The sequence below is a fragment of the Pogonomyrmex barbatus genome, unplaced genomic scaffold (assembly GCF_055798465.1).
Source record: "Pogonomyrmex barbatus isolate J1 unplaced genomic scaffold, ASM5579846v1 scaffold11, whole genome shotgun sequence".
In the NCBI taxonomy this organism is placed as follows: Eukaryota; Metazoa; Arthropoda; class Insecta; order Hymenoptera; family Formicidae; genus Pogonomyrmex; species Pogonomyrmex barbatus.
The window spans coordinates 241,637-268,544 of record NW_028297107.1 but is presented as its reverse complement, the minus strand read 5'-3'; the positions used below and the strand labels follow the sequence as shown (position 1 = coordinate 268,544).

At 26.4% G+C, this 26,908-nt stretch overlaps 1 protein-coding gene across 3 annotated transcripts; it reads right to left on the bottom strand.

Moving 5' to 3' along the window:
* On the bottom strand, positions 1-26,852 carry LOC105431497 (FHIP family protein AGAP011705). 3 transcript variants are annotated; one of them, XM_089071335.1, is made up of 11 exons: positions 26,159-26,852; positions 24,089-24,300; positions 22,794-23,045; positions 22,562-22,712; positions 22,225-22,470; positions 20,849-21,016; positions 19,491-20,753; positions 18,460-18,658; positions 18,202-18,213; positions 17,970-18,117; positions 1-990 (listed from the first exon to the last, which is right to left on the bottom strand). In XM_089071335.1, the coding sequence occupies exons 1-11, from the start codon at positions 26,306-26,308 to the stop codon at positions 834-836; spliced, it is 2,958 nt and encodes a 985-aa protein (XP_088927461.1). In that variant the 5' UTR covers positions 26,309-26,852; the 3' UTR covers positions 1-833. The 3 variants fall into 3 exon arrangements, with proteins under 3 accessions (XP_088927461.1, XP_011644015.2, XP_011644018.2); XM_011645713.3 differs by lacking the exon at positions 1-990 and adding an exon at positions 15,864-17,218 and having other exon boundaries at positions 26,159-26,846; XM_011645716.3 differs by lacking the exons at positions 1-990; positions 18,202-18,213 and adding an exon at positions 15,864-17,218 and having other exon boundaries at positions 26,159-26,846.
* Positions 26,853-26,908: the final 56 nt, after the last annotated feature.

Below are 26,908 nucleotides of genomic sequence, written 5' to 3'. Positions count from 1 at the left end.
TTTTTACAATATAACATAATACAATATTATACAATATAAAAATATAAATACAATATAAAAATATTATACAATATTATACAATATTATACAATATACAAAAAATTGTTTTCGACAACATTTTATGTATTGAAAACAATGATAAAAACCGAATATTATTACAATTACTTCTTTCTGTTCTTATTATTGAAATATTGAAAAATAAAATAATGTTAATACAAAGATCGAAATTAACTCAGTTAATTTAATATTATTATTATACAATGTACTGCGTAGAATTAATAAAAATGATGTTAGATTAGATCAAATATTATATATTCCTGCTCTCTGCATTTGTCAAAAAATAGGTTAAATAAAATTTAATGTTTAATTTGTAATATGATTTTAACAACAAATATTTATACATAAATCTCATATTTTGTATTATATATTCAATAATGCTTATAATTAAAAGCATAATTAATTATCATTACATGTTCACGCGCGCGCACGCTATTTCTTTTTACATCTTCTAGATACAATAAACATTATTGAAAATTGAAGATTCTTAAAATTATTGGAAGAATGCAAAATGTATACATTAAATGTTTGAATATATACAATATATTGTATGAGTGATTGCATAAAAAAAAACACGGTCCAAATAATGACTAATCAAGAATTAATAAAAACTCCTCATTAGAGTGAGATATCCAATGAATATCCATGTAAATTATATAATAATATAATGTTTCAATCGCAGTGTGATCAAGCATCTAATCGCGGAGAATCCGAGAACTGCAATCCCTATCTTCTCCGTCTTCATCTCTGATGGATAATCCTTGAGTAATTTGTCCTCATATACGTGTGTGCATTTGTATATGTGTTGAGACGCTCATTTGTTCCAGGCGCGATGACAGATGACAATGAAGTAGTGATCGTGCTATATTCAGGAGGGTGCGGAATCTGTTTGCCGTTCGTGCCTCAATTATTCTCGGATCATCATCGTCAAACCTGAAAACAATCGAATGCCATTAATCGTATGTCATAGTTAAAAACGTTTCGATTTACTATTAAATTATTTATTATTAAAATAGCTTGCAATTAATTATAATTATTCTAATTATTTCAAATAAAATTCAAATAAAATGAAAATAATAAAATCAGTATAATCTATTTTGGATTAGCATATGAAAAAAGTATTTATTATCATTTAATTTTATTTAATTTTTGAATTAGTTTTTTTCTGAATTACATTAAAACAATTGAAGTAATACTAATTTAAATCTCGTTTACAGTAATAGTAAATCATCGACCAATCATTAAATGACTAAAAAAAATTTTTACTTATGACAACAACTTTATTAAGAAGATATTAGACTCAGGGTTGGAAAGTAACGCATTACTTGTAACGCTGTTATTGTTACAATTACGTTACTTTTTTGATAACGAAGTAATAATGGTATTACTTTTTTTTAATAACAGTAATGTAATTACATTTTTTTTAGTAACAGTAACGAATTTAACAATTACTTTTTATATTTTGAATCTATTTATGACAATTTTTATATATTCAATGTTCAGTCTTCAATTCATGATATTCATGGTCTGTTGTTACATTTAAAACTCGTCTTAAGAATAGTTTTAAGAATAGTTTGTCGTAAACCAATCATAAGAACAGATTTTATAAATATTGTCTTTTAAAAATTTGTAAACAGAAAAGTAGAAGATAAATAAAATGTAAATTTGCTGTGTTTATGAATTTAATAAAAACTACTTTACTTTTAAAATCTTGTTAAATTTTAGTCTTACAAATTTAAGATAAAAGGTTTTATTTTTATACTGATAGTTTAACAAAAAAATATGAGAAAAATTTATTTTTTATTTAATCTAATCTCGTTTTGGCATTAAAAAAATAACGGAAAAAGTAACTAATCGTTCCTTTTTAAGTAACAATAATGATAATGCCTGACTATTCAAAAAATTTACTATTCAATAACTACTAACGGTAACTAATTTTTGACTTACTAACGAATAATGCTACGAGTTATTTTTAAAAGTAATTTTTTCAACCTTATTCTTTATCAAGGTTGGAAAAAAACTTATTTATTTTTAAATTAAACTTATTTGTTTTATTAAATTAAATTTATTTGTTTTGTCGACAATTTTCTTTTTAAATACAGTTTATTTTATTAGCTTTACAAATTAATAGATTCTTTCCATAATTGAAATATATAATTAAGGTGAAAATATATAATGCAGATTAATCGTATTAATCGATTAATATTTTGTTCCAACATCATGAAATTTAAGAACATACTTATAAAAATTTGTGGGAATGAAAAAATAAGTATATGTACGTAATTATGTTTATGATAAAGCATTTATTATTTTTTTATTTATTCTTATATTTTTAAATATTAACATAGTGGAATCGAAGATTGGTAATAGGTCTCAGAGATTGTGGAAGTTGCTAAGACTGACGGTACTAAAAAGTTGTTGAGAAATGCCTATTGATTTTTTCCTGACAAAAACCAGAAATTTGAGAAATCAAACTCAAGTGTGCTAACAAACCCTACTTTTCACATGCTCGAAAATTATACAGTCGCGTGATCTCTGGCGATATATGTCATTGTATAGCAGACGAGAGAGGGTAAAAAGCGAGTCTCAGGCGCTTTAAAATCTGAGCTCATTAGATAAGGAAATAAACTCCAATAAAAAATTCATCGAAGAACCAAGAAGAAAGTATACACTTGAAAATAATTCACTCGGATCAGGACTGATTCAAAGTTAATGACGCATGCAAAAAAAAGGATTATGAATTGGAAAAACAATGGCCAGGAAAAAATATTACACGTATGGTCGCATGGAACATAACATCACTCCAAAGCAGAGATCAGAAACTTATAGAAGAATTTAAAGATAAAAACGTCGATATCTGCATAATATAGGAAATAAAGAAAAAAAGAAAAAGACCAAAGACAATACAATGAATATATTCTAGTATGTAGTGGAGTAGAAAAAGAAGAGCAAGAGCAAAATTAAAAGTCGGATCCAAGAGCATCTTAATATAAAATATGAAGACTATATTCAAAACTATAATACATATCTGATCAAGTCCTAATAGTAAGGATCCAATTAAAAGAACCAATTAAAAGAATATTTTGAATATTATATTCGTCTATGAGCCAGCAGATTGCAAACCAAGGGCAGAACAAGAAGAATTTTTCAAGAACGTAACATACACCAAACTTTGAATACTATATCAAAAAAAGAAACAAATTATAATTATGAGTGATTTCAATGCACGAATAGAGAAAGAATTCCAGAAATCAAACACAGACTAAAGAACACCTGAATGATGACGGTGAATTAATGACGATGATGAAATAATGATTGACTTACACGCAGACAACGAGTTGCGAATTAACATCTTCTACAAACATCCACAACAATCTAAATATATTTTTCAAGAGATCAGCGAACACAAATCCACAATAAATTATATTATTACAAATAGAAATATCTACCCATCAGATATTAGGTGTAAAAATATTAAACTCAGCCGATGTAAAAAGCGACCACAATCTACTTATGTATAAATTGAGAATGAAAACACTAAAATAAAAAAAAAAAAGAAACGAATCAATAAAATTTGAACAATTTAATATTGAATCCTTATGACCTCAGTCAGTAAAAGATCTATATCAACAAAGATTAATACAACGAATAAGACGAAACTAAATAACAGTTACCGACAATGCGGAACAATGTTGAAAGAAAATAAGGAAGAATGTAGAAGGTGCGGGAAACGAGGTATTAGGAAAAAGAACAAAGGAAACAGAAAATAAGTCGAACAAAATATTTTGGTTCAAAAGAGAGAAAGAAGCTCGATGTTTGGGTGCCACATGATTTGACGGTAAAAAATTTAATGAATCAAATTTCCATTTGCGAATCGCTACTGAAATGAAAAACAAAATTGAGCCTTTTCTGAAAAGATTGATAACGGGCGATGGAAAGTGGATAACATATGATAATGTTCGAAAAACATCGTGGTTGAAACGAGATGAGACACCACAAATGATCGAAAAGCTCAGATTGAGCTTTTCCAAAGAAGGTGTGTCCAACTGTGTGTCTGGTGGGATAAGTTGCTCAATTAGTTTTACCTTACCTTATTCTCATTGTTTTCGTTTTATTAGCAACAAGACACATTATATTTTAAAAAGAATCATATAACAAGATAATATTTTCCAGAGAGTTGCCAAAATTTTAATTGAAAATAATCTAGATCTGTTTTCTATTTAAATAGTTTTTATTTTACTTGTAAATTTAAATTTAAATATTATTATTCTAAGAAAATTTTAATACAGATAATAAAAATATAATTATATTATACTTATATGATTTTAAAAGATTTTAAAAGATTATCGCATGCCTTAATTAGTAATAATTACAGTGATTTGCTGTTAAAGTGCAAACGAGAGAAATAATAAGAATTAATCCAGAAATTATAACAAAATCCCAATTCTGCGTCATATAAATATATTTCGAAATATATATGTCCAAAAGAAGATTCATCAGAAAATTGCACAAATTTCCGCATCCTAGTGATTAGGAAATAATCGTTAGATGTATCATATATCAAAAGAAAAAAAGGTATAAGAAAGAAAAAAAAGAGAATAGAAAGAAACAATGGATAGTATGGAATCGTAGGATGTCACAACCGAAAAATAGCAGAGCACATTTACGGAAACTGCGAGTCAGGATAGCGACGCCTTTAGTGATTTCCGCTTTGCGTCGGAAGTTCTGTCATATTTGTCACTCGGTCATTATTAATGGTACATTTTTATTGTTTTAGTGGAGAGAGAGAGAGAGAGAGAGAGAGAGAGAGAGAGAAAGTTGGATGATTTAATGTGCAAAATAAGCTTTCAAGGAAAACCAAGCAATTGAACGCATCTCTTCTATAACTATTAAATTTAATAGCCATCAAAACACTAACGAAAACTGACATATTTTATATCTTTATATTCGATTTATTTTTAAATGTCCCCATTGGCTACGGCAATGTTAGATTTCATGATTCCACACATTAGTTACAAGTTGGATTATTATAACATTTCATATAATAAATATATAAATTATTTGAAAACAATAAATAATACAAAAATATTATTATTTAAACCTAATGTATACAATATATTTTGTTTATATATCAATACGCAGGTATCTCTTAACTAATAAATGAACAGAATATAGAGATACAAGATTTCTAAAAGATAACAAAATATTAAATATCTACAATTGTTTTATTCCATTTCTTTTGAAGATAAAACGATCGACATTTTTCTTAAACTTTTTATTGACTGTGAAGTATGAGGGGGTCTATCAAATAGATTGCAGCATGTCTACGCTCCGCCTTGCAGATATGCAAACGGATGTGTCGTTAAATTAATTTGTTGTTAAACATGTTCTAATAATTCTTTTTTTTATATAAAATACGAAAATAAAAAAAGATAATTGGTATTTTAATTTTTGGTTGTAGCCAACGTATTAACCAATTACCTCAATCGCCCAGTTATTTAACATCTTTGTTTTATATTATTTGTAATAATTTTTAAAAATTTCTATAATACATTTGGCTATAATACATTTATTTAAAAAATAGAGAGAGAGAGAGAGAGAGAGAGAGAGAGAGAGAGAGAGAGATTTTACCTCGAAAAGTAAGAAATATAAAATATGAATTAAACAATTTACTGTAGGCCGAAGATATGTTTAAACAATTAATAATAATAATAATAAGCAATTTTAGTAGGATTTTACGCTTCTATGAATTTTTCAAATTTTTTTTTAATTTATTTATATAAATTCAAGATAATAATATGGATTTGCAATCTAACGACTTAGTAGCATAAGCATTTCTTTATCTTGAATTTATGTGAGTGTATGTGTACAAACACATATATGTATATATACATATATATATATATATATATATATATATATATATATATATAAACATGTCAAGATAATAAGACATGTAAAACAACTCTGCTAATTAAGGTGAATTAAGAAAGATGAGTTTCAATGTATTTCATACGACATTTTACAGTCCTTTTTAATGATATCATTTAGTCACGTCGAATTGATTCTACTTACTACATACAACGCGGGAGCTAAACATTTCTTGGTAACGAATTATTAATAACCGGTGCGCAATGCGAGCTCTTATAAGTCAATTGCTGACCACGTTGATGTAACGAGAAACGTATCGAGTCGCGCATAGCATCGCGTTGTATCGCGTTGCATCGCGACGAATCATATCGCGGCGATGCGCTATGATATCTTGAAAACGGCGACCTTCGTGCTCTCGAGATTGCACGCGCGAGGCCATTTTTGTAATTCTCTGTTTAACTGTTTCTTCATGAACAGAGATAAAGAATGAGGTAGCCAAAGAAGAAAGGAGAAATAGAAAGAATACGCGCTTCGATCCCAAACAATATATATCAGCACAAGGTGCCTGATTTCTAAACGGTTTACGTTTGTATACAGGTAGAGCGGGTCAAACTTAGCAGAAAAGTCCTGTACCATTTTGCGATTTTCGCAATTAATAATAAGTTATTAAACATCACTGAATAAGCGTGTATTTGCTTGGCCTACTGGCAAACACCAAGCACACAACGAGATGTGACTGCCTAATGTTCGTAGACGTTGCTAAGACAAAATATGACGAAATGTTTAGAGATGTGCACTATAAGCAGGTATTGTGTCATTTACAGACTTCATGTCTAAATATCTCACTGTACATTTACATTTGCCGATAGGCGGGCGAATATGCGGTCATTGGACGGTTTTTAATAATTATTAATTTGCGAAAATTATAAAATAGTAAAGAACTTTTCTGCTCAGTTTAACCCGCACTACATGCACATGTATATATTCCATTAAGGGGATGCTGGACTTGTCTGTATTACCGACAAAACACAGTGATTTTTGTATTGCTCTCATTTTTTGTTAACTTTATAGATTTAAAAATCCTTTTCTACAATTAAAGTTTATGCATTGACATACGTGTTTAGCATATGAATTTCGTATCAAGAATGAGAAAAATTGTTTTAATTTAGATCTTCTTTACCATTTGATATTTTAAAATGGCGTTCAAAGCTATCAAGTCGCGTCAATATTTGCTTTATATAAAAATTTTACAACTTGTACAAAACTGATATTGCTAGATTACATGAAGAATATATGAAGAAATAACGTTGAGTTCTTAGAAATAAGTTAGATATCAAATGTAATACAAAGAAACAATACAAAAATTTGTGTTCATATGTGTATCATGTATATCATGTACAGAAATGTATGTATGAGTGTGTGTGCATGTACACGTACATGAATCACTTATATAAAGATGAATAAGGACAAGGATAAAATAAAGGATGAATGAGCTTCTATTCTTTACCGCGATGGTATGTCGCTACCGTCAACGCGGAGTTCTTAGCTAAGTACTCAGGAGCTTTCACAAATATTTTAAATGTACTATTTTAAGAAATGAATAAATTTATAAAACGATTTATATTTTATGTCAAAATATGCCAGATTGGAATATAAAATAATTCGCAAATTATTAATTTTTAACAGCATCTTATTACTTTTGTACAATAATTTGCAGAATAATTAAACAAGTCATATTATATAAAAAATTGTATGATTCTATTCAAAAAAATAGCGATGATCTTTATATGATATTGAATAATTATCCAAACTCAAAATAATAACACTATCATACCTTGTTCTTGAAAAAACAAAATTAATTTATATAATAAAATTTTTGCAATAATTAATTATTTATAAAATAAATACGTAGAAAGTCTTGAAATAAACACGTTATATACACATATATACACATATATACACATATACTTTGCATCTATTTAATAATATTATATGCATTTATTTAATAGTAATATCTAATAAATAATAATATATTTAATAAATAAGTAGTAATGTCTGATAAATACTATTTTGATATGTTGTTTATACAATTTAAACTTAGCTACTAATTGAGCTATTAATTAGAATGCAATCAGTTGAAAACAAAGGATATTTATGAAGATTTCTTCTGGAAAACAATAAGAACATCTAATAAAAATAATACGCTGCTAATATAATAATAATTAATATGTCCTATTTTTACATTATTTATTTTTATTATTCTTTATCTCTTTTGTAACAGAAACAAATATAAAAAATACTGTATCATATAACATTATAGTATAATTTCTTTTTTATAATTTATAACTTTTAATATTTATCCTCACTTCTCAAAAAACATCTGTCTGTATATCCTATCCAAAAATACATTTCTTATTTGTCGAAAAGTTATGTTACAGATTTATACGATATCTTAATGCTGCTTTCTAATAAAAAAATCACACAAAAAACGAAAAATCATAAATTTCTGTGATAATACTTTTTAAAATTTATATATTTGGACCTAATCTCGTTTGTAAGATACGAGAAGAAAATAAAAAACACATGTAATGTAAATTCCTACTATAATTGAGATTAATTGAGTTAAAATTTAATCGGTTTCGCTATTGCTAAGAAAATGTGAGCTTCGCTTTTTTTTAGTTAGTTTATATTAATAGACCTCGTTATTGCGTTATATGCGAATTTCGTTACACATACTATTAATATATAAAACTATCATGTCTTTAGAATAATTTTTTAAAAATATTTCGTATTTTAAAATCATCATTATCTTTACTTATTTATATTGTGAATTATATTACTAAGAATTTTCCAATGCTAGATAAAAGTGTCTATTTGTTTACATCTAATAGAAATTTTTATTACGTAAAAACGAAGCAACATCATCGCAGAAACGCGAGTGAATCACATCGAGAAGGTAAAATTCCCGGGGTGTCAGATCGCATCTGACACCCGCAATCAACACTCCACATAGTTTCAATGACGTCACATCCGGTCATATGTGCTAAATAAGCAGAAATCACGTAACCAAACTCTATCCGCGGGAAACAGTTTCAAAAAAAGAAGAGATACACCGATGCGCGAAGCACGTGTCACACCACCAGGAGACACATTGTATCGAAACGCGAGTTAGAGAAACGTCAACTTAGAGAAGAAACAAAAAATATTATTGAGAAAAAATACTATTGCTTCAATATCTAATGCTCTGTAATAACACAAAGAACTTTCAAATTTAATACAAAAGGATAATCAACTTCTAATCACAGTTTTCTTGAAATATTTTCTCAGACTATAGTCTCTAATGGCTAGATAATAGATAAATAGATAAAGAATCCATCATTTCTAAAATAAAGTGTCATAAAACATTTGTTATAAAAGAGAAAAAAAATATTTTAGTATTAAAAGTAAAATATTAAAAGTAAAAACTTATCACAATATTTTTGGTATTTATATGAAATTGATAGAAAGGACAATGTCAATAAAATTCTCTAACAAATTTGGAATCAGTGCTTTTTTAGAAAAGATGCCAAGTTGAAAAGAATAGCATCTTTTAAAAAAATTATAATTAACAGAACGTCACATTTCTTTGATATAAGAAAGATATATTGTATGAAACAAGAAAAATGTCAAGAAAATGTCAAAGAAAAATGTATCATAGAAAAATTTGATTTATATATAAAAGTTACAATGCAAATTTTACAAAATTTTTTTTATATTCAAACATTATATTTTTTCAAAATTTTAATTATAAGAAAAATTTCTCTGAATTTAAAGTAAAGATTTAAGATGTACATTCTACTGTACTTGATGTAATTGCAAAAAAACAGCAGTAATAGATAAAATACAAATGTAAAGAAATTGAATACTGTTAAAACACAGACCAACTATTAATATAAACAAATGAAATGATTTGTATTCTTATAATAAATAAAACATGCAATAAAATTATATATATCGTAAATTATTTATAAGTATTATTATTATTTTGTTATCAATAATGTTATTAAATATAAATATATTACATATATATATATATATATATATATATATATATATATGTGTGTGTGTATATATGTAAATATATATTATTATATTATTACATTATTATTAAACATTTCATCATGCATAATTATGTGAGAATTCTAATCATATTTATTTTGCTTGGTAGAAGTCATGAAAAATGCAGGTTAATATACGCGCGTGCATGAGGTCGAATTGGTTATATAATTCGAATCTTTAATCGCCTTTAATATAAGATCAATTCATGATTTAATTTCAACAACTAAAATTACACATCATCATTGAACTTCGAATCAGAACATTGTAACACATTTGCAGAGATAAATAGTTGCAGTATCAAAAGGTTATCCTAAGAAAATTTAAAAATATCTTAACTTATGCATTTATTATACATAATACATGACATTATCAAATGGTAGTTTCTCCTCGTGATTTCAAATTTTTGATCTAAGAACTATTTATAACTAAATTGCATGCAGCATAAATTAATCAATTTTTAATTTGAGCGTAATGCAATATTACAGTCTATCACCTTTTATTTGTACATTTTGTATAAAATATACATATGTATTCATACGCGCAGCCAAACATACGTATATGTATATGTGCTATTATTTATTTTTACAAATTATCAAAATAAATTATCATATAGAGGACACTACACGCAAAAATTTGCTGAAAATTTGAATGAAGCTCCAATTTTTATTTTTGTTGTTTTTTTTATGCTATTTTTGTTTTTCTGGATTCTTATGTTCATTCTTTCATTAAATAAAAATAATCTTAAAATATTTTCATAAATTGATAAGAAACATATTTTTTAAAAGTATAGAATTATTGTTCCTGTTATGTTCCTATTATTTGGGATGGTGATAATAGAACGATATATATATATATATAATGAGTTAAGACTTATTTTAAAAAATTCAAGAAAGGAAAATATTATATTTTATTAAAACTTTATCATAAAAAAGATTTATTTAAATTGTTTCTTTATTTCTTTAAATAAGAAGAAATAAAGACACAATATAAATCCAACACATATAAAATCTATATAAAAACTGATATATATATTACATCTTTTTTTTAATAAAATAAACAAATACATATTATTAATGTCTCTCTCTCTCTCTCTCTCTCTCTCTCTCTCTCTCTCTCTCTCTATCTTCTTTTCAGTAAAAACAATCTCACTATCTTACATTGTAATCTTTATGTAAATTTTGACAACAGTCAGCTTTCGCCTTTCATATTGTATATTATGCCATACTTGAGCGCACAAATTTTAGGCGACTTGATTCTAACTTTAAATGTTTATAATTCAAAAAGCATTGTAGCCTCGAGATTTTGATTTGACATTAGGACTTTCGTCTCAAAATGATCTCAGGAATCTAATTAAACGTTGTTATGATCTTTATGAGACACCCTTTTAAACCATTAACAAACATTTACAACTTACGCTATTTTATAAGTTCTTTTAAGATAGAAATTTAAAGAATATATTAATTATATTCTTTAATATTCTTTCAATCAAGTATTTGTCGCTACATGAAACGCGCATACTTGACGTCATTTTGTAAAAATAGTTAATTCTATTTTGATTTTCTTCGAACATATTCTCGGATTATATATATATATTGATTTGTTTATTCGAAATTAAAATATCATTAATCTACTGAAACAATTTATGCTTCAATGCAAGTGCTAATTTAAAAAAAAAATGTTTAAACAAAGGAATTTTAACATCGCTGCAACTATTAGATGATTAGTGAGAGTTTTGAAAAATGCTTTAAAAAAATCTCAAATATCAAAAATCTCGCTTTAATAACTCTTATTATTATATAAGGTGAGAACAATAGGACGAATAACACAAATTGAGATAGAGGCAAAAGGGTTAAGCGAACAAACATCATTAATTTGCACATGGAAACCTGCTCCGACCTCGGCTAAAGGGTCAACATTACAACCGTTACGTGTATGCACAGCAAATAGTCTGCGTTTCATTCTATGCCCTGGTACATGTTCGGTGGACGTTGAATTTTCAGTCGGCCCCCAGTCGTGGGCCCTCTCTGACCGACCTAATTGTCTAATTGGCAAATAAATCCCATTGTTTTCCGATCATGCGATCGATACGCGCCACTCAGTTTAACGCGACTGCTATTTCAAATATGCAGTATGACTGAATAAATTTCTAAATGGTTTTATTAGTTTAATAGTTGACGAGATAGATCCATACAATAAATCAATACTGTGAATATCATTACACACACACACACACACACACACACACACACACACACACACACACACACACACACACACACACACACACACACACACACACACACACACACACACACACACACACACACACACACACACACACACACACACACACACACACACACACACACATGAATATGAATATATGAATATTCATATATGAATATATAGCATAGATTTATAACGATTATATGAGACAAGGACTAAACACTGTAATAATTTCATTTCGATAATTGTATAGCGGTATCGTAGATATATATTTCTCTAATATATAATTTGTTTGCGTATAGATGCAAACAATTTGCAATATGCTATTTTAACGTATGATGTAAAATTTTAATAAACAAGTATTGAATGTCAATATACGATATTTAACTAAAATTTTCATAATGTTGATATTATTTATAATATTGATATTGATATTATAGATATAATTCTTTGCATCTTATAAATGTATTATATCATCAATATCGTCAATCATCAATATTGTCTAAAGTCAAAAATTTTCTTTAATTAATATTTTACATAATTTGTTTAATACTACATTTTTTAAGGAAGTTTCTTATTTATGCTTTTGTGCATCTTTCTTTTTGACTTATTAATTTCAATTTCTCATTTTTGTTCAGTTTATTATTAAATCTTGAAATTTTCAAGCATGTTAATCAAAACGGAACATTGAATATATTAAATTATTTGCGATATGTAAAAAATGTTTATCATATAAAAATAGATAAAAAAGTATAATAAATCAAATTAATTTCTAACAATAACGATGTTCAATACTGTTACAATATCATACCGATATTTCCATAAAATTATATACGAATACAGATATATAAAATATACCGGTATTTTTACTAATCGTTTTTATTTTATTGGTTACTACATAAAATTAAAAAGATATCAGATCATTATCGACATTTTTGACATTTTCTATATCGCTTTTAATCTCTACTATGAGACAAATGCATCGTCTAATTTATAGAAGAAAACAGAATAACACGTACACTAAAGCTGAATCCACGTTTCTCGGAGAACAATATAGCAAGTAAACCTCACTAACAAACTATTGTTCGATAATCGTTCGACTTTGTCTTCATCCAATTTACTAGACCATTAGTTCATTTACCAATCTGTGTAGATAGAAATTTTCATTACACAAAGTTATTTTATAAATACTTCATTTGAAAACATTCTTATTTATAAAACGAGATTTACAAAACTGGATTTTTGATCTTTTAGTAATTCCAGTATTCCATTCTAATTTTATTTCAGTATCCCATAAAAATATTTCTTCCAATATTTTAAAATTTATAAATAAATAACAATAACAAATTTGTTTTTATCATTATCCTTCTGCTAAATTATGTTTTATACTTTTAAAAAAATAATTCTTTTGTCACCTTTTCTTCTTAAATTAATAAATTTTTAAATTTGTGTACGATGACGCGTTTATTATACTTAGGATGTTCTACTTAAATGAACATTCAAAATAATTCCATTAAGATATATTTATTCAAATAAGTTACTCTTAAATTCATTATATCTATAGACATTTCTATATAATAATTCAGAATTAAATGTAAGAGTTGTGTACATGTGCGTGCGTGCGTGCGTGCGTGCGTGCGTGCGTGCGTGCGTGCGTGCGTGCGTGCGTGCGTGCGTGCGTGCGTGCGTGCGTGCGTGCGTGCGTGCGTGCGTGCGTGCGTGCGTGCGTGCGTGCGTGCGTGCGTGCAACTGTATAATAGATTTAATAAAGCAATCGAAGGATTAAAAAAATAACAAATTGTTTAATGTTAAAATATTTAATACATTGATTCTTTAAAGTTTTTCAACTAATAATTGTGATATATGTCATATAAGTATAATTTCATATACTTCCATATATTAGACGCTATTACTTAAACGTTGAACAGCTAGTCGGACATACATTTTATTATTGTGATAAAAAATGTGTTTTTTTTGCATAATTTTTGTTGCATTATCAATGTTTAGAATTGATAATACTTAATACTTGCTATCTCAGATTGATAGATAGTGAATTGAATATTTATCTAATATTATTAATAATTAATAAATAATAGCATTGTATCATTATATTATTTTATCTTATAGATCAAACAAAGAATGTCAATAAAGTTAGATTTAAATTTACCTTCAATTATTTTAGGAGAAATATTTTCCATGATATTCTTCTGTACTAATAGGAATATCATCCGATGTTTCATTATTCCGATTTTAAATAGAACACATAAATATAATACATCTCGCGCTCGTTGACGATTATCGAGTATCTCTGTTGCTTCAACTCCTGCTGCTTTCTGCTTGGATTCGGCATTTCCTTAGCATGATTGGTTTCTTTTTTTCAGATCTTGTCCAGAATGCTGCGGAATCCCACCGCTGCCACCAATTGTGCCGCTCCCAGGAAATCGTCCGCAGGAGTGATCAAACAGAGGGACGCACAGACACTTAAACACTTTTTCTGTTAACGCTGCCTCTTTAATAAATCAATCTTTTATTTGAAGAAACTTCGTATACAACTTTTTACAGATTCACAGTACGGCACACCATACACGGTATTTCGAACTAAATTCCTCTCTCACTCTCTATCAGTTTTTTTATTTTCCTGAGTCCAATTGCCACACCGGCCTTAGTACATCCTTATGTTAAAGCGCTGTCAATATTTCGGTACGATGTTGTCATTCGCATCCTTGCTAATCTTCTCTATCAAGATGATTGATGTCTTAATACTAAACTTAAAACTTGGTTTTATTTTTTTGGTTTTATTTATTGTGCGCTTATTATTTTATTAAGTTTTATCTTCGCGTCGCGATTATACGAGCGTCGCTCACAACAGATTTAATATACATCAACTTATTAAGAATTTTATAAAATTTTCCGCCATTGAATCCACTATCTCAAAATTTATTTATCACATCAAATTTCGTTTTTATTTTTTTACTTTCAAAACATTGTTAAAAAAGATAATAAATTATTAAAAAATAAAATTAATACAATTTATTTTATTACAAATTTGTGCCATATCGAATTAGTTATTTAAAAATTTGAAATTCTGATATCAAATTTGTATTCAGTGAACGAAGACCCTCGAAAATAATACATAAATTGTCATTGAAGTACATAAAATATTCTGCATATTTTAGATCCATTTTTGCATTTTGAGGTCAAGTTATCCCTTATTACTCTACTATTACTCCACTCTAAATTGTTATGTGCGCGCGCGCGCGCGCACACACACACACACACACACACACACACACACACACACACACACACACACGTTGTTGTTTTTTTTTGTGTGTGTGTGTGTGTGTGTGTGTATATTAAGTTTATATTAAATTTATGTATGTATGTATGTATATAATATATATGTATATGTATATAATAATAAATGTATATAAAAATTTTTATATACATATGTATATATAGACATAATCATTTGAATGTGCTATAATTAGCTTAGTGTGCGCAAGTTTACATAAATATAGGATAGGCTCATACTACTGATGAAGGTATTCTGATATTTTAAGTTTTCCGCTCTTATCGTCGAGGAAATTAAAATTAAAAACTTTTCAATATTCTATACAAAATAACTGCTTTTATTTTTACAAAATGTGATATAGAATATAATGAAGGAAACACTATAACAGATAAAATATAATTTATAAATTCATAGTAAACAAAAGATCTCGCTTTATAATAAAAAATATTGATGTTTATTCATCTGGTTTCAGAAAACATTATTTTATAATTTTTTTTATATTCCTGAAGTAAACAAAATATAATAAAAGCACAGGTGCTATTAGAGAGGTGCTATTCCATCAGTTTCAATCTTAAAGTGATAAGAAAATTTGCAGAAAAATAACTTATGTGAATTTGCATGAAAAATAATTTATAGTGTAGGAAATTTGGAAAAACTAACAAAGTCGAAATTTGAACTAGGAATCTTTTGTTTATGATTTTTGATAAATGATGATTAATTTGCACGACAGCTTCACTACGATAACTATTTCTGAATTCTATTAACCACTTAGCTTTACAGCTTTTATATTCCTACAACGATGACATAATTATATTATACAAACATGATTGCTTATTAAAAGTGTGATCTTCAAATATTGAATATATCATTCAAAAATATTAATTATCGTTGTTTTATGGACGAAAGAGCTCCGTTCTATCCAATATAATATTATTTTTCAATAATGTAAAAACAATTATATATAAAATCATCTTGAGAAAACAATTACATATAAATAAATTAAATGATGTTAAATAATTTCCAATTATTTCTTGTGAAATTTCGCAGTTTACGAAAATAATTAGGAAAATAATTGCATATTTTTTAAAAAATTTAAATATAATTGCAAAATACAGTACTTTAAATATAAAACATTAAAAAACCTTTTTCTCTTTTTTTTTTCAAAATGTTTTTTTCATATATGTTTAACGAAAAAAAATATTATCAACATAACAAATAAATTCGTTCCATGTTGGTATCCTCAATGTCTGCGTAGTTCGTAACTATTTCGACTATTGTTGATTGCCAATCCAATATCAAATATCCAATAAAGAAGTAGCAAATATCTTATTATAGCAATAATGTTGTCATTTTTCATTCCCACAAATATTTGCAATATGTACATGCCTGTTGCATTGAATTTTATTACCTAACGATCAATAATAATTGACATATCCGACATATCCAAAGCAAAGGAGGGATATTGCCAAATGTTCGTGTTGACAAGTATATTTTCATAATTGACTACTATGTTAAGATTTAAATTTTATATCATCTGTAATGGACATAATGGCATGCTCCTGAGTAATTGCAGCGAGCTCTTTAAGCCATTCATCTAATATAACAGCACATAGTACAACATTTTGTACTGGACTCACTTCATTCGGTGATTCCCATGCAGTTTTTATATACCTATCGAAAAAAATGTTTAAAATTTAATGAATGCCTAAATATATCAACTTTAAGTGTATTTATTACATTTATATTGGAATATTAATATTAGAAATAAAAATTGTATAAATTTTTTACATATTAAAATAAATTAATTTCTTTATCACTATTTGACTTGATACTTGACACAGCTTCATAAAAAAAATATTAATAAATATTAATAAAAAATATTAATACTTAGAACGTATAATTATAATAAAAAGTTTTAACTACAATAAAGAACCCTGCATAAATTTTATGAAAAATGGCTCTCGGGCAAATTCAAATTTTAATATTTTGTAGCTAATGTCAAGCTGATTAAAAGTCCTCACAGGAACTGTTGCACTGTTCGGTGCAATCTAGGAATTTATTGCAAACATGAAAAATTGGGTGCAACCGGTAGTACAATGACGTTCAGCGAAAAATGTAGCTTTGCAATTATTTTAAAGTTAATAATAGATAATAGTAAGACTAATAAGAATCAGCAATCTGTAAACAGCGCGATTATATATTTAATTTCAACTTCACTTATTAATAAAAAGTGCCAAATTAATGGAGTAAGAAAAATTACATAGATGCCCTGTGTTTATCTCTTTTATTAGTAAAATAGGATGCCGCATGCGCATATGTGTATGTACCTATATGTCTGTATACATATTCTTTTATAGTATAATTCTTTTATAGTATAATCTACTATAATAATGCGGTGAAAAGTCAGAAATTTGAAACTTACTTATATCCAGGTTTAACTACGTGTAGTTGATCCTCTGATATATTGGATGGCTGACTAACGGAATTTGTTAGATTTGGACTTAAACTACCACTTGACCGTTTGAACATTTGTGTCAATGAAGATGTTAAACTTCTCCTTTTTGGTTCCCCTGTAAATATAATTGATATAGCAATTCAAATCTTATACACATCTATATCATGTACATGCAAAAATATTTTGTACTAATACATACATTTTCTGAATACTTCCAGAGCGTGCATAAAATTTAAAAAAATACTATAATTACTAAAAGATACTACAATTAAATTTTAAAAACTTACTATAATTATAAAGCTTGGAAGAGAATGAAAAAAATAAGAGACAAAAATAAAAAATTAAAGAAAAGCAATGAAAAAAAGGAAACTGTATTTATAGTCTCTAATTATAAGAGAGAGAAAAATATAATTCTAATTCTTATAATATATACTCATAAAATAAATAAAATAAATACCTCTTGAAAATGATTCACTAGTTAGTAAATGCCTCTTAATAGATGATGATTGGGCAGCAGCTTCTATCACATGTTTTCTGGCATTTACTAACTTGTCTTCTCTACTAATTAAAAATAATCTTGCTTGTTCTACCAATATATCCACATTATTATGATTTGAAAGAAATTGATCAATTTTGTGTTTTAATGATGCAAGCACCTATAATATAAATTATATAAATTATATTATTTCTCTTAATTTTTAGTACAGCTAGCCATTAATCAAAATAGATATCTTTTAGAGAAGAATACTGCTTAATTAAGACAAATTATAATTTAAAATCAATATGAATTTATAAGCATAGATGCGGTATTATAATCATATCTTTTTTTTTTGTTATATTTTCTATGTTTGAATTACATAGGAAATAAACTTTTATTAAGATAATTGATTTTTGGCTTCAACCAATTACCGAATGTGAACTAACTAAAATCATCAAAACTTTTCTTGAAAACAGGTAATGCCGTTTTTCACTTAATTATTTGATTCTAATTTTTGTCTATTTTATTTAAAAAATATACAATTACAAAAATTTCTTCTTGTAATTGTATATTTATTATAACTCTTTCTCAATAGTACAATATTTAACTCTTTAAGATTTGTTATCACAAATGTAAAATTTTCCAGATATTCCAATTTTCCATTTTTTTTCCAGATATTTTTTCCAGAATCAAAATATTAAATATTTATATATTTGACATATTCATAATAAAAAAGATGTGACATAATCAAGTAACTTTGTATAGTGTAGAAACATAATATTACAGATTCAATTTTTTCATATAAAACATGTTTGAAATCAAATGTCTAATATATATAATTCCGGGGAAATATAAGACTATTAGAGGTACCCATGAGAGTACCAATATAACCAGTAGTGAAGTTTTGGGAGTATGTGGGTATGGATATGAGTATGAGTATGAGTGTGGGTGTGGGTGTGGGTGTGCAGAATTGCAGTCAAAAACATAAAATAATAATTATAAATATATACCTGAAACAAAGATCTGATGCTAGGCTGAAATACAAGAGAATGATTCAATAAAAACGATTGCAATAAGGGTTGTGGATATATTGCCAATCTGCTGATGAGGCCTGTGAGATGTAAATTGACATATAAGTTATTGCTTGTCATACATTCAAGTTTTCGTAAAACCACATCTAAAAATATGCCAACATTTGGTTGTCCATTGAATACATCCTGTCGATACAATGTGTCTTTATTTGATTTATTCGACAATGTTCTTGAAAAATTCGATTCTGCAATATTATGAACAGTGACACCGCCAATTTCTTTTTCGATTATGACATGCGTTTCTTCGTGTTCACTCCTACGATCTTCATTGGTCTCATTATCTGGTGTTAATTCTGGCGATTCTTTAAATGCAAAACTTTCATAACCACTACTTTCTCCTAGTGATGTAAATAATTTCATGGCCATGATTGAATCGTCTATGCAGCTATTAGATTCTTTCTTATTTAAACAGGTTTCTTTTATATATTCTGTCATTCTAATATCTTCATTCAACAATTCTGCAATATCAGCATCCAATTGTGCCTGTTCGTCAAGAGACAAAGCGATATCCGTATTCAATTCAATTTTAATATTGTGTTCATTGCTGTTTAAATCTTTGCCTTCTAACAAAGACTGAATATTAAGTAATACGTTATCCATTGATGCATTTTCATTATTTTCACATGATTTAACTGCATTCTTAATCATTTCCAGAGACAATGTTCTAGATTCTTCCATTTTTTTTTGCGATTGATCAGATATATTTTCATCCATCAATGTAGTTAGATTGCTAATATTACCATTTTGAGATAAATTACCGTCATATTGACAAGACCAGGTGGAACATGCAATACGGCAAGCTTTGATTTTTTGTCTGGCATCACAAAGATATGCATGATAATTTCCATATAAACTATCTAATAATCTAGTACTGTAATTTACCGATGTCGGTAGCGATTTTAATGATTCAGATGTAATATATTTATCATATGTAGACAATACGGTGCTAGGTAAAGAATTTGTTTGCGAATCCAATAACATAAATGCGGAACAACAACGTGGTGCTAGCGACAAAAATTTTTCTGCTGCACGTCCAAAAGGATCTATGTCCCTCAGTCGACTACGTTGGGAAAGCATTACATGGGAACACGGATTTAATGCACCCAAACACAATTCCAACATAATATCTTCGCAATTCAAATTAACCAGAGTTTCAAACAATGCCAGAGTAACTATGCATAACTAAATTGAAAAAATAAAATATTAGAAACAAATTAATATTTAAAAAATATGTTATCAGACACATATTGTAAAAAAATACTTTCAATTTAATTTACCCTCGATCGAGAAGAAATCCTCTGTATTAAGCTATCCAATATTCTATAGTCATCATAATTGTCTTCCAGTAAAAACCTAACAAATGATCGCAACAAACCAGGATTGGTTACAGATCGAAGAAACAAATCAAAGTAAGCTGTTGCTGTGACTAATTCTTCCACAGTAGTCTGTAAATATATTTTTCAAGAAATTAAAATAAAATAAAATATGAAGCACATATGCACATACGCACAACCATATACATAAAATCATTAATATAGTCAATTTTCAAAAATAATTTGTAAATAATAATGTGTGTAAATAATGTAATTAATAATTAATAAAATAATAAACAAAGAAAATCATATACTGTAATTTAATGTTAGATTTGTATTGTAGATTTTGTACATCTCTCATATTAATCATTTATATTCAATTTTAACAGATTATATTCAAAAAATATTTATAATATTATGCGAATTTTATTCTTAAATAAATAGCAGAAAAGGGATAATGCCGACCTTAAGATTTGTCAATTTTTTCTGATTTTTCTGATGACGTAAAAAGAACAATCAATTTTTTTTCTAATTGGCTAAGGCCATCATTTGCAAAAATTGAAAAGTTTATAAATAAATTAGAATCTTGTTATAATTTAAATTTTTCAAGATGTCAATTTCTTCATTTTGCTCCTATATGTGAAAAGAGGATTTTTAGTAATAAGAAAATATAATAATGATATAAATTAAAATTAATTTTTTATGCATAAAAATAAATTTTTTACAAACTTTTTATATTAGTATCTAAATAACACAATCAAATACAAATAAATAAGTACTTATAAACAAAAAATTATTTATAATAATGTAACTTTTAAAAAAACAAAATCTAGACAAGAACAAAAATAAAATATAAAAATAAAAATAAAAACTATTTATAATAATATAATTTATAGATCAATGAAGATAGATCATTTAAAACTCTACAACTTTTGTAGGAAACATTTCTTTTGGAAATGCTTAATTTTCGAAATATTTCACCGATCTGGGACTTTTTATTTACCCTGTATATGTAAAGCTTCAAGATAACAGTTTATGTCGCCGTGCCGTTATTTTCTAATGGACTTGCAACATAGTAGTTCAAAGCTGTAGCAAAATTTTTTCTCTTAATAACGATTATCTCGCTTCTCTCACGAGAATCTTATTGCAAAAAATATCGCTTAAGCAAAGATTCAAATTTGGAACCTTCCAACTATCTTTATCAAGTGCTTTATCAATTCATTTTTAAAAATATAAAAAGTAATTCTTTAAAATAGAAAAATTATTTATAAGATATTAATAAATTTTTTTTTACTAAATTTTTTATGTAAAATTGTTCTATAGCATTACATTACACTTACTTGTAATAATGCTGGACCCATAACAGGAATCAGAAAGCCTTGATATAAAAATTCAAGTAATTGTTTTTGTACTATTGGATGTGCTACCTGTGCAACTGCATTGCAGAATTCCAGAGAATTCATAAGTTGTGTAAGTGCAGGTAAATCATTTACATCATCTGGTGTTAATTGATGCCAATCATTTGTTTCAATATCAAGTTTTCTTGGGAGTAAAGAATAAAGGCCACTCAATCCTGTAGCTAATACCTAAACAAGAATGGACATATGGTTTATAACACTTTTGTACACATATTTTTGAAAACATATTTTATTCTGAAATTGTACCTGTATTACTTACAGGACATATATTAGAATGTTCGGCAATGTACAATCCAACTTCTTCATTTCTTTTTGAAAGTGACATACATAATAACATAGCATCCCGTGCTTGTTGACCGACACCACCTTCTCGATGAACATGAGGTATTAATAAATTGAATATAATAAATCTGGAATAATTAATCGTTATTTCCGTTAGGATTATACATTCAATGAAGTATTATTTGTTATAATAAATAATAAATTATTACTTGTTCTTTGTAGCTGCAGTTGGATGAAAAAACAAGTCAAGTAATGCCATATTTTGCATTAAGGCAACACAAAGTTGATTCAACAATACTACTAATTTTTTTTCTACTTCTAATGGCATAACATCGTTTGCACATTCTTCTAGCAATCGTAGAAGAGGTCTTGTAATTGGTTCATGTGCAAGAAGAGTACCACTATGCGAAACTAGTAATTCATAAAGTTTTATTTGTTCCAATCTTACGGCATTATTGAATCTATAAAAATTTCTTATATTTAATACATATGTAATATATAGCAGTTTATGTATAACAAAACAGGTATACAGGTTATAAATTCATAGAATTATCTTAGCTTTTTCAAGTTCAGTAGCACAAATATATTTAAAAATATCTATAGTAAATCGTTAAAATTAAATAAAACATGGCATGTGTATTAAATAAAAGATTAACATTTAAATTATTACATAAAATTATATATAAAAAACAGAAAAATAATCTTATTTATAATCTGATATTGAATTTCTATATCATTTATGTTTTTTTTATTACATAAATTATGCTTTAATCATCCTTGCCACAGTTCATTAAATTGATACAATGTATCATTATTTTATGAAAGATTTTTTTCGCAATAAAAATTTTCTTGTGAGAGAAGGAAATAATCATATTTGATTGTCGACTTATTGAAGAAGAAAATTTAGTTATGGTTTTAAATTGTTATGTTGCAAGTCTGTCAAATAATAATATGAAATTGGCAAATAGTACTATTTTAAATTATATATATATATATATATACAGAGAGAGATAACAAAATTTTATATAAACATTCAATGTGATACAAAGAATATAATATTTTCGATATATAAATTATATAAAATAACAAATTCTATATATAGCAAATGTAATAAATAAAGTATCTTTATGTTATATTAAATATATATATATATATATTTAATATAACATAAAGATACTTTATTTATTACATTTGCTATATATAGAATTTGTTATTTTAAATTTGTTGATATTCTTTTCATATTTGGCCATACAAAAATACTGTATTTCGAAAATATTATATTCTTTGTATCACATTGAATGTTTATATAAAATTTTGTTATCTCTTACATATAATAAAAAATACAAAAAATATTTAAATTAGAATTTTAATTCTTGTTAAAATTCTTTCTAAGCAATCGGATGTGAAAAAGTTAGATATTCAGATAAAATACAGATAGTAAAATACAGATAATTTTAATACAAATATACAAATACTTTTATTTTTATTAAAAATAGAGATATACCTTCCTGTATGCATACTCCAATCATATAATTTAACAAGTAAATTTTCACTTAATAAATATTCTAAACATGGAGAATGTGTTGCCGTGTTGCCATGCTGATATTGATTATACACATTCGAATCTCGTAGTTCTAGTATCAATAATGTTACCATTTGATCAATGTGATTAACGACTCCAAGTACATCATCTTGATTTGGTATTCCTATAGGAGGCTGAAAAATATACAAATTAATTTGTTAAGATGATATTTAGAAGTCATTGATATTTTAAAAATAAGATTGTCATTTAAACATACTGAAAACATTTTATCATTTTTTAACAACTCTAACAATAAAGACAAAAATAAAGTAGACAATAGTGATAACTGAATATCTTCTTTTACTATACTCAACCCAGAACCTATTTTTCTGATGATATACATAATATCTACAAAATGGTACATAATTTAATACTGTATACTCGTAACTCATTTTAAATGAAATTTTTAAACAAATTTTTAACATAATTATGATATAATAATAAAATGTATGTTAAATATAAAATAATATAAATAATATATATAAATAATATATATATTTTTATATATTCTTCAATGAATATATATATATATATATATATATATATATATATATATTTAACATTTTTTAAACTCTTTTTAGAAAAATTTGAAATATTAGACAGATTTTTTTTTCAAAAAAGTATATAATTGTATATTACAAAATACATAATCTTTTTAGAACAACTATGTTTTCTCCAAGTGATTTGGTCACATTGTTCTGTGCATAAAAGTATATATTTATACTGAAAGAAAACAAAATAGTTCTGGTTATATATGTATATGTGACAATTTTGAATTTAAATACTTGTACTTAATTTTTCAAAGTAATTCATACTAAATACGACAGTAGTACTGAATATATGATAAAAATATAGTCACAATCACAATATATGTGAATTATTAATAATAAAATAGCGACTCAATTATAATTACAAATTATAATCCCATAGCTATATCAACTTCATACAAATAGAATATGACATTATTTTTCCAGTTTAGATAAATATTTTTGTCATATCAATATCAATGAGATAAGTCTAAAAAATACATATTGACAACAACAATACATTAGTTTAATTTACAAATTACAAATGATTAATATTACTATATTTTCTTGGTTTATATAACTTATTGATTGCCCTTATTACAACTTTATTATGCATAATTGAGATGCTATTTGTGTATATATATATACACACACACACACATATATATATATATATATATATACATATACAATATATATTTCTAATTGCTGATAGTATTTTTTTCTCTCTGTATATTAAGATGCATTTATCACAAAATTAAGTTAATAAAGAATTTTATACTTAAAGTATATTGCAATAAAATATTAAATATTTTTCATAAATTTTTTTTATCCTTAGTGTAATATTTTTATATTAAGAACAACTAAAAGAATCATGTAAAAAAGATCATATAATTCTATTTAAAAATATGACAGTGAGATCTTCATTTAATTTTCAATAAAACTATTCAATGTCAAATAAATGGCAGTATTATAACTTTCTTATATATCTTTCTTAAAATCTTAAATTCTCTAAGATATATTTTTTGTATATCATTAAAAAAATTTGCAGCTTTTAGAGATATAGATTAAAGTAGAACATCCTACGTAGTTCAATAGTTAATATATCATATTTCAATATAATAAAAAAGAATAAAGAAAATAACTTTTCTTTGTAAACAAATTTTATCTTTCACGAAATACAAAAAAGGAAAACAATAAAAGCCAAAAGTATATAGAAGCATATTATAAAAATGATTCAAAATGGATTCCGATCAAAATTTTTTTTTCTAAAAAATAGACAATCTAGGAAATAAGTGAACAATTCCAATCAAAATCCAGTCCAAAGAGTTCTATAATACATATCCTAATACTTTCGACAATTTTATATTAGATATATATTTAAGTATTGAAGTAAAAAGAAGTGTAAATGTCAATATATATACAAGTAAGTTGATAAAGAAAGCTTAAAAAAAGCTATTCTTACTAAAGATTGAAGAATAATTTCATAAATCTGTTGTGAATGTTTGCAGAAGCTATCATAACATGCAGATGGATCAGCATCTTTCGGTGGCGAGTCTCTGGATTGCTGCTTGCTGAAACTTGTTCGCAACGGGCTGTTTCGTAACCAGCTCATTATCTTCTCACAATATATAGGATGCAATTAATGTCGAAATCATCACGGTTGCAACTGATTTCGCGTTTCAGCAAAGTATACAATTGAAATCATTTATCATCACGACTTTTCCATTTATTGTATTAATCACACTTACAACGACGTAACAAAAACAACATGTGCCACACATTCATTAAGCAATTTACGTTTCACTGGAACACAACAAGTATGTAACAAGTACGTGTATCAAGTATGCATACGAGAACGTCTTATCGTTGAAGATAGACGATAAGACGATAAGACAACGTTAGCCTATGCTATTTAGAGAACTACGTCATATTTATTTGACAGTTTCAAAAATGACTCTACAGTTATTTATATCCGAGCATAGACATTTTATCCGATACATTTTCCTCTTTCGTGTATACAATGGATGATTTCCATTTAGTGACACAAGTCGACACAAGTATCGTTCTATCTTTCCTGGCATTCAATGATTAACAAGGACAAAATGATACTTGTCGACTTGTGTCACTAAATGGAAAGCACCCAAAGTGTTTCTTGTTCATATAAACTGCATTTACTGTATATTTAAAAGGTTGTTCACACTGCTTATACTCT

Excerpts from the sequence above, each read along its gene's own strand:
- LOC105431497 (XM_011645713.3), bottom strand. The coding sequence starts at position 26,308 with ATGAGCTGGTTACGAAACAGCCCGTTGCGAACAAGTTTCAGCAAGCAG. Across the intron at positions 22,471-22,561 it reads AACATTCTAATATATGTCCT|GTATTAGCTACAGGATTGAG; the intron begins GTAAGTAATACA and ends ATTCTTGTTTAG. Across the intron at positions 17,219-17,969 it reads GTAGTTAAACCTGGATATAA|GTATATAAAAACTGCATGGG; the intron begins GTAAGTTTCAAA and ends TTTTTTCGATAG.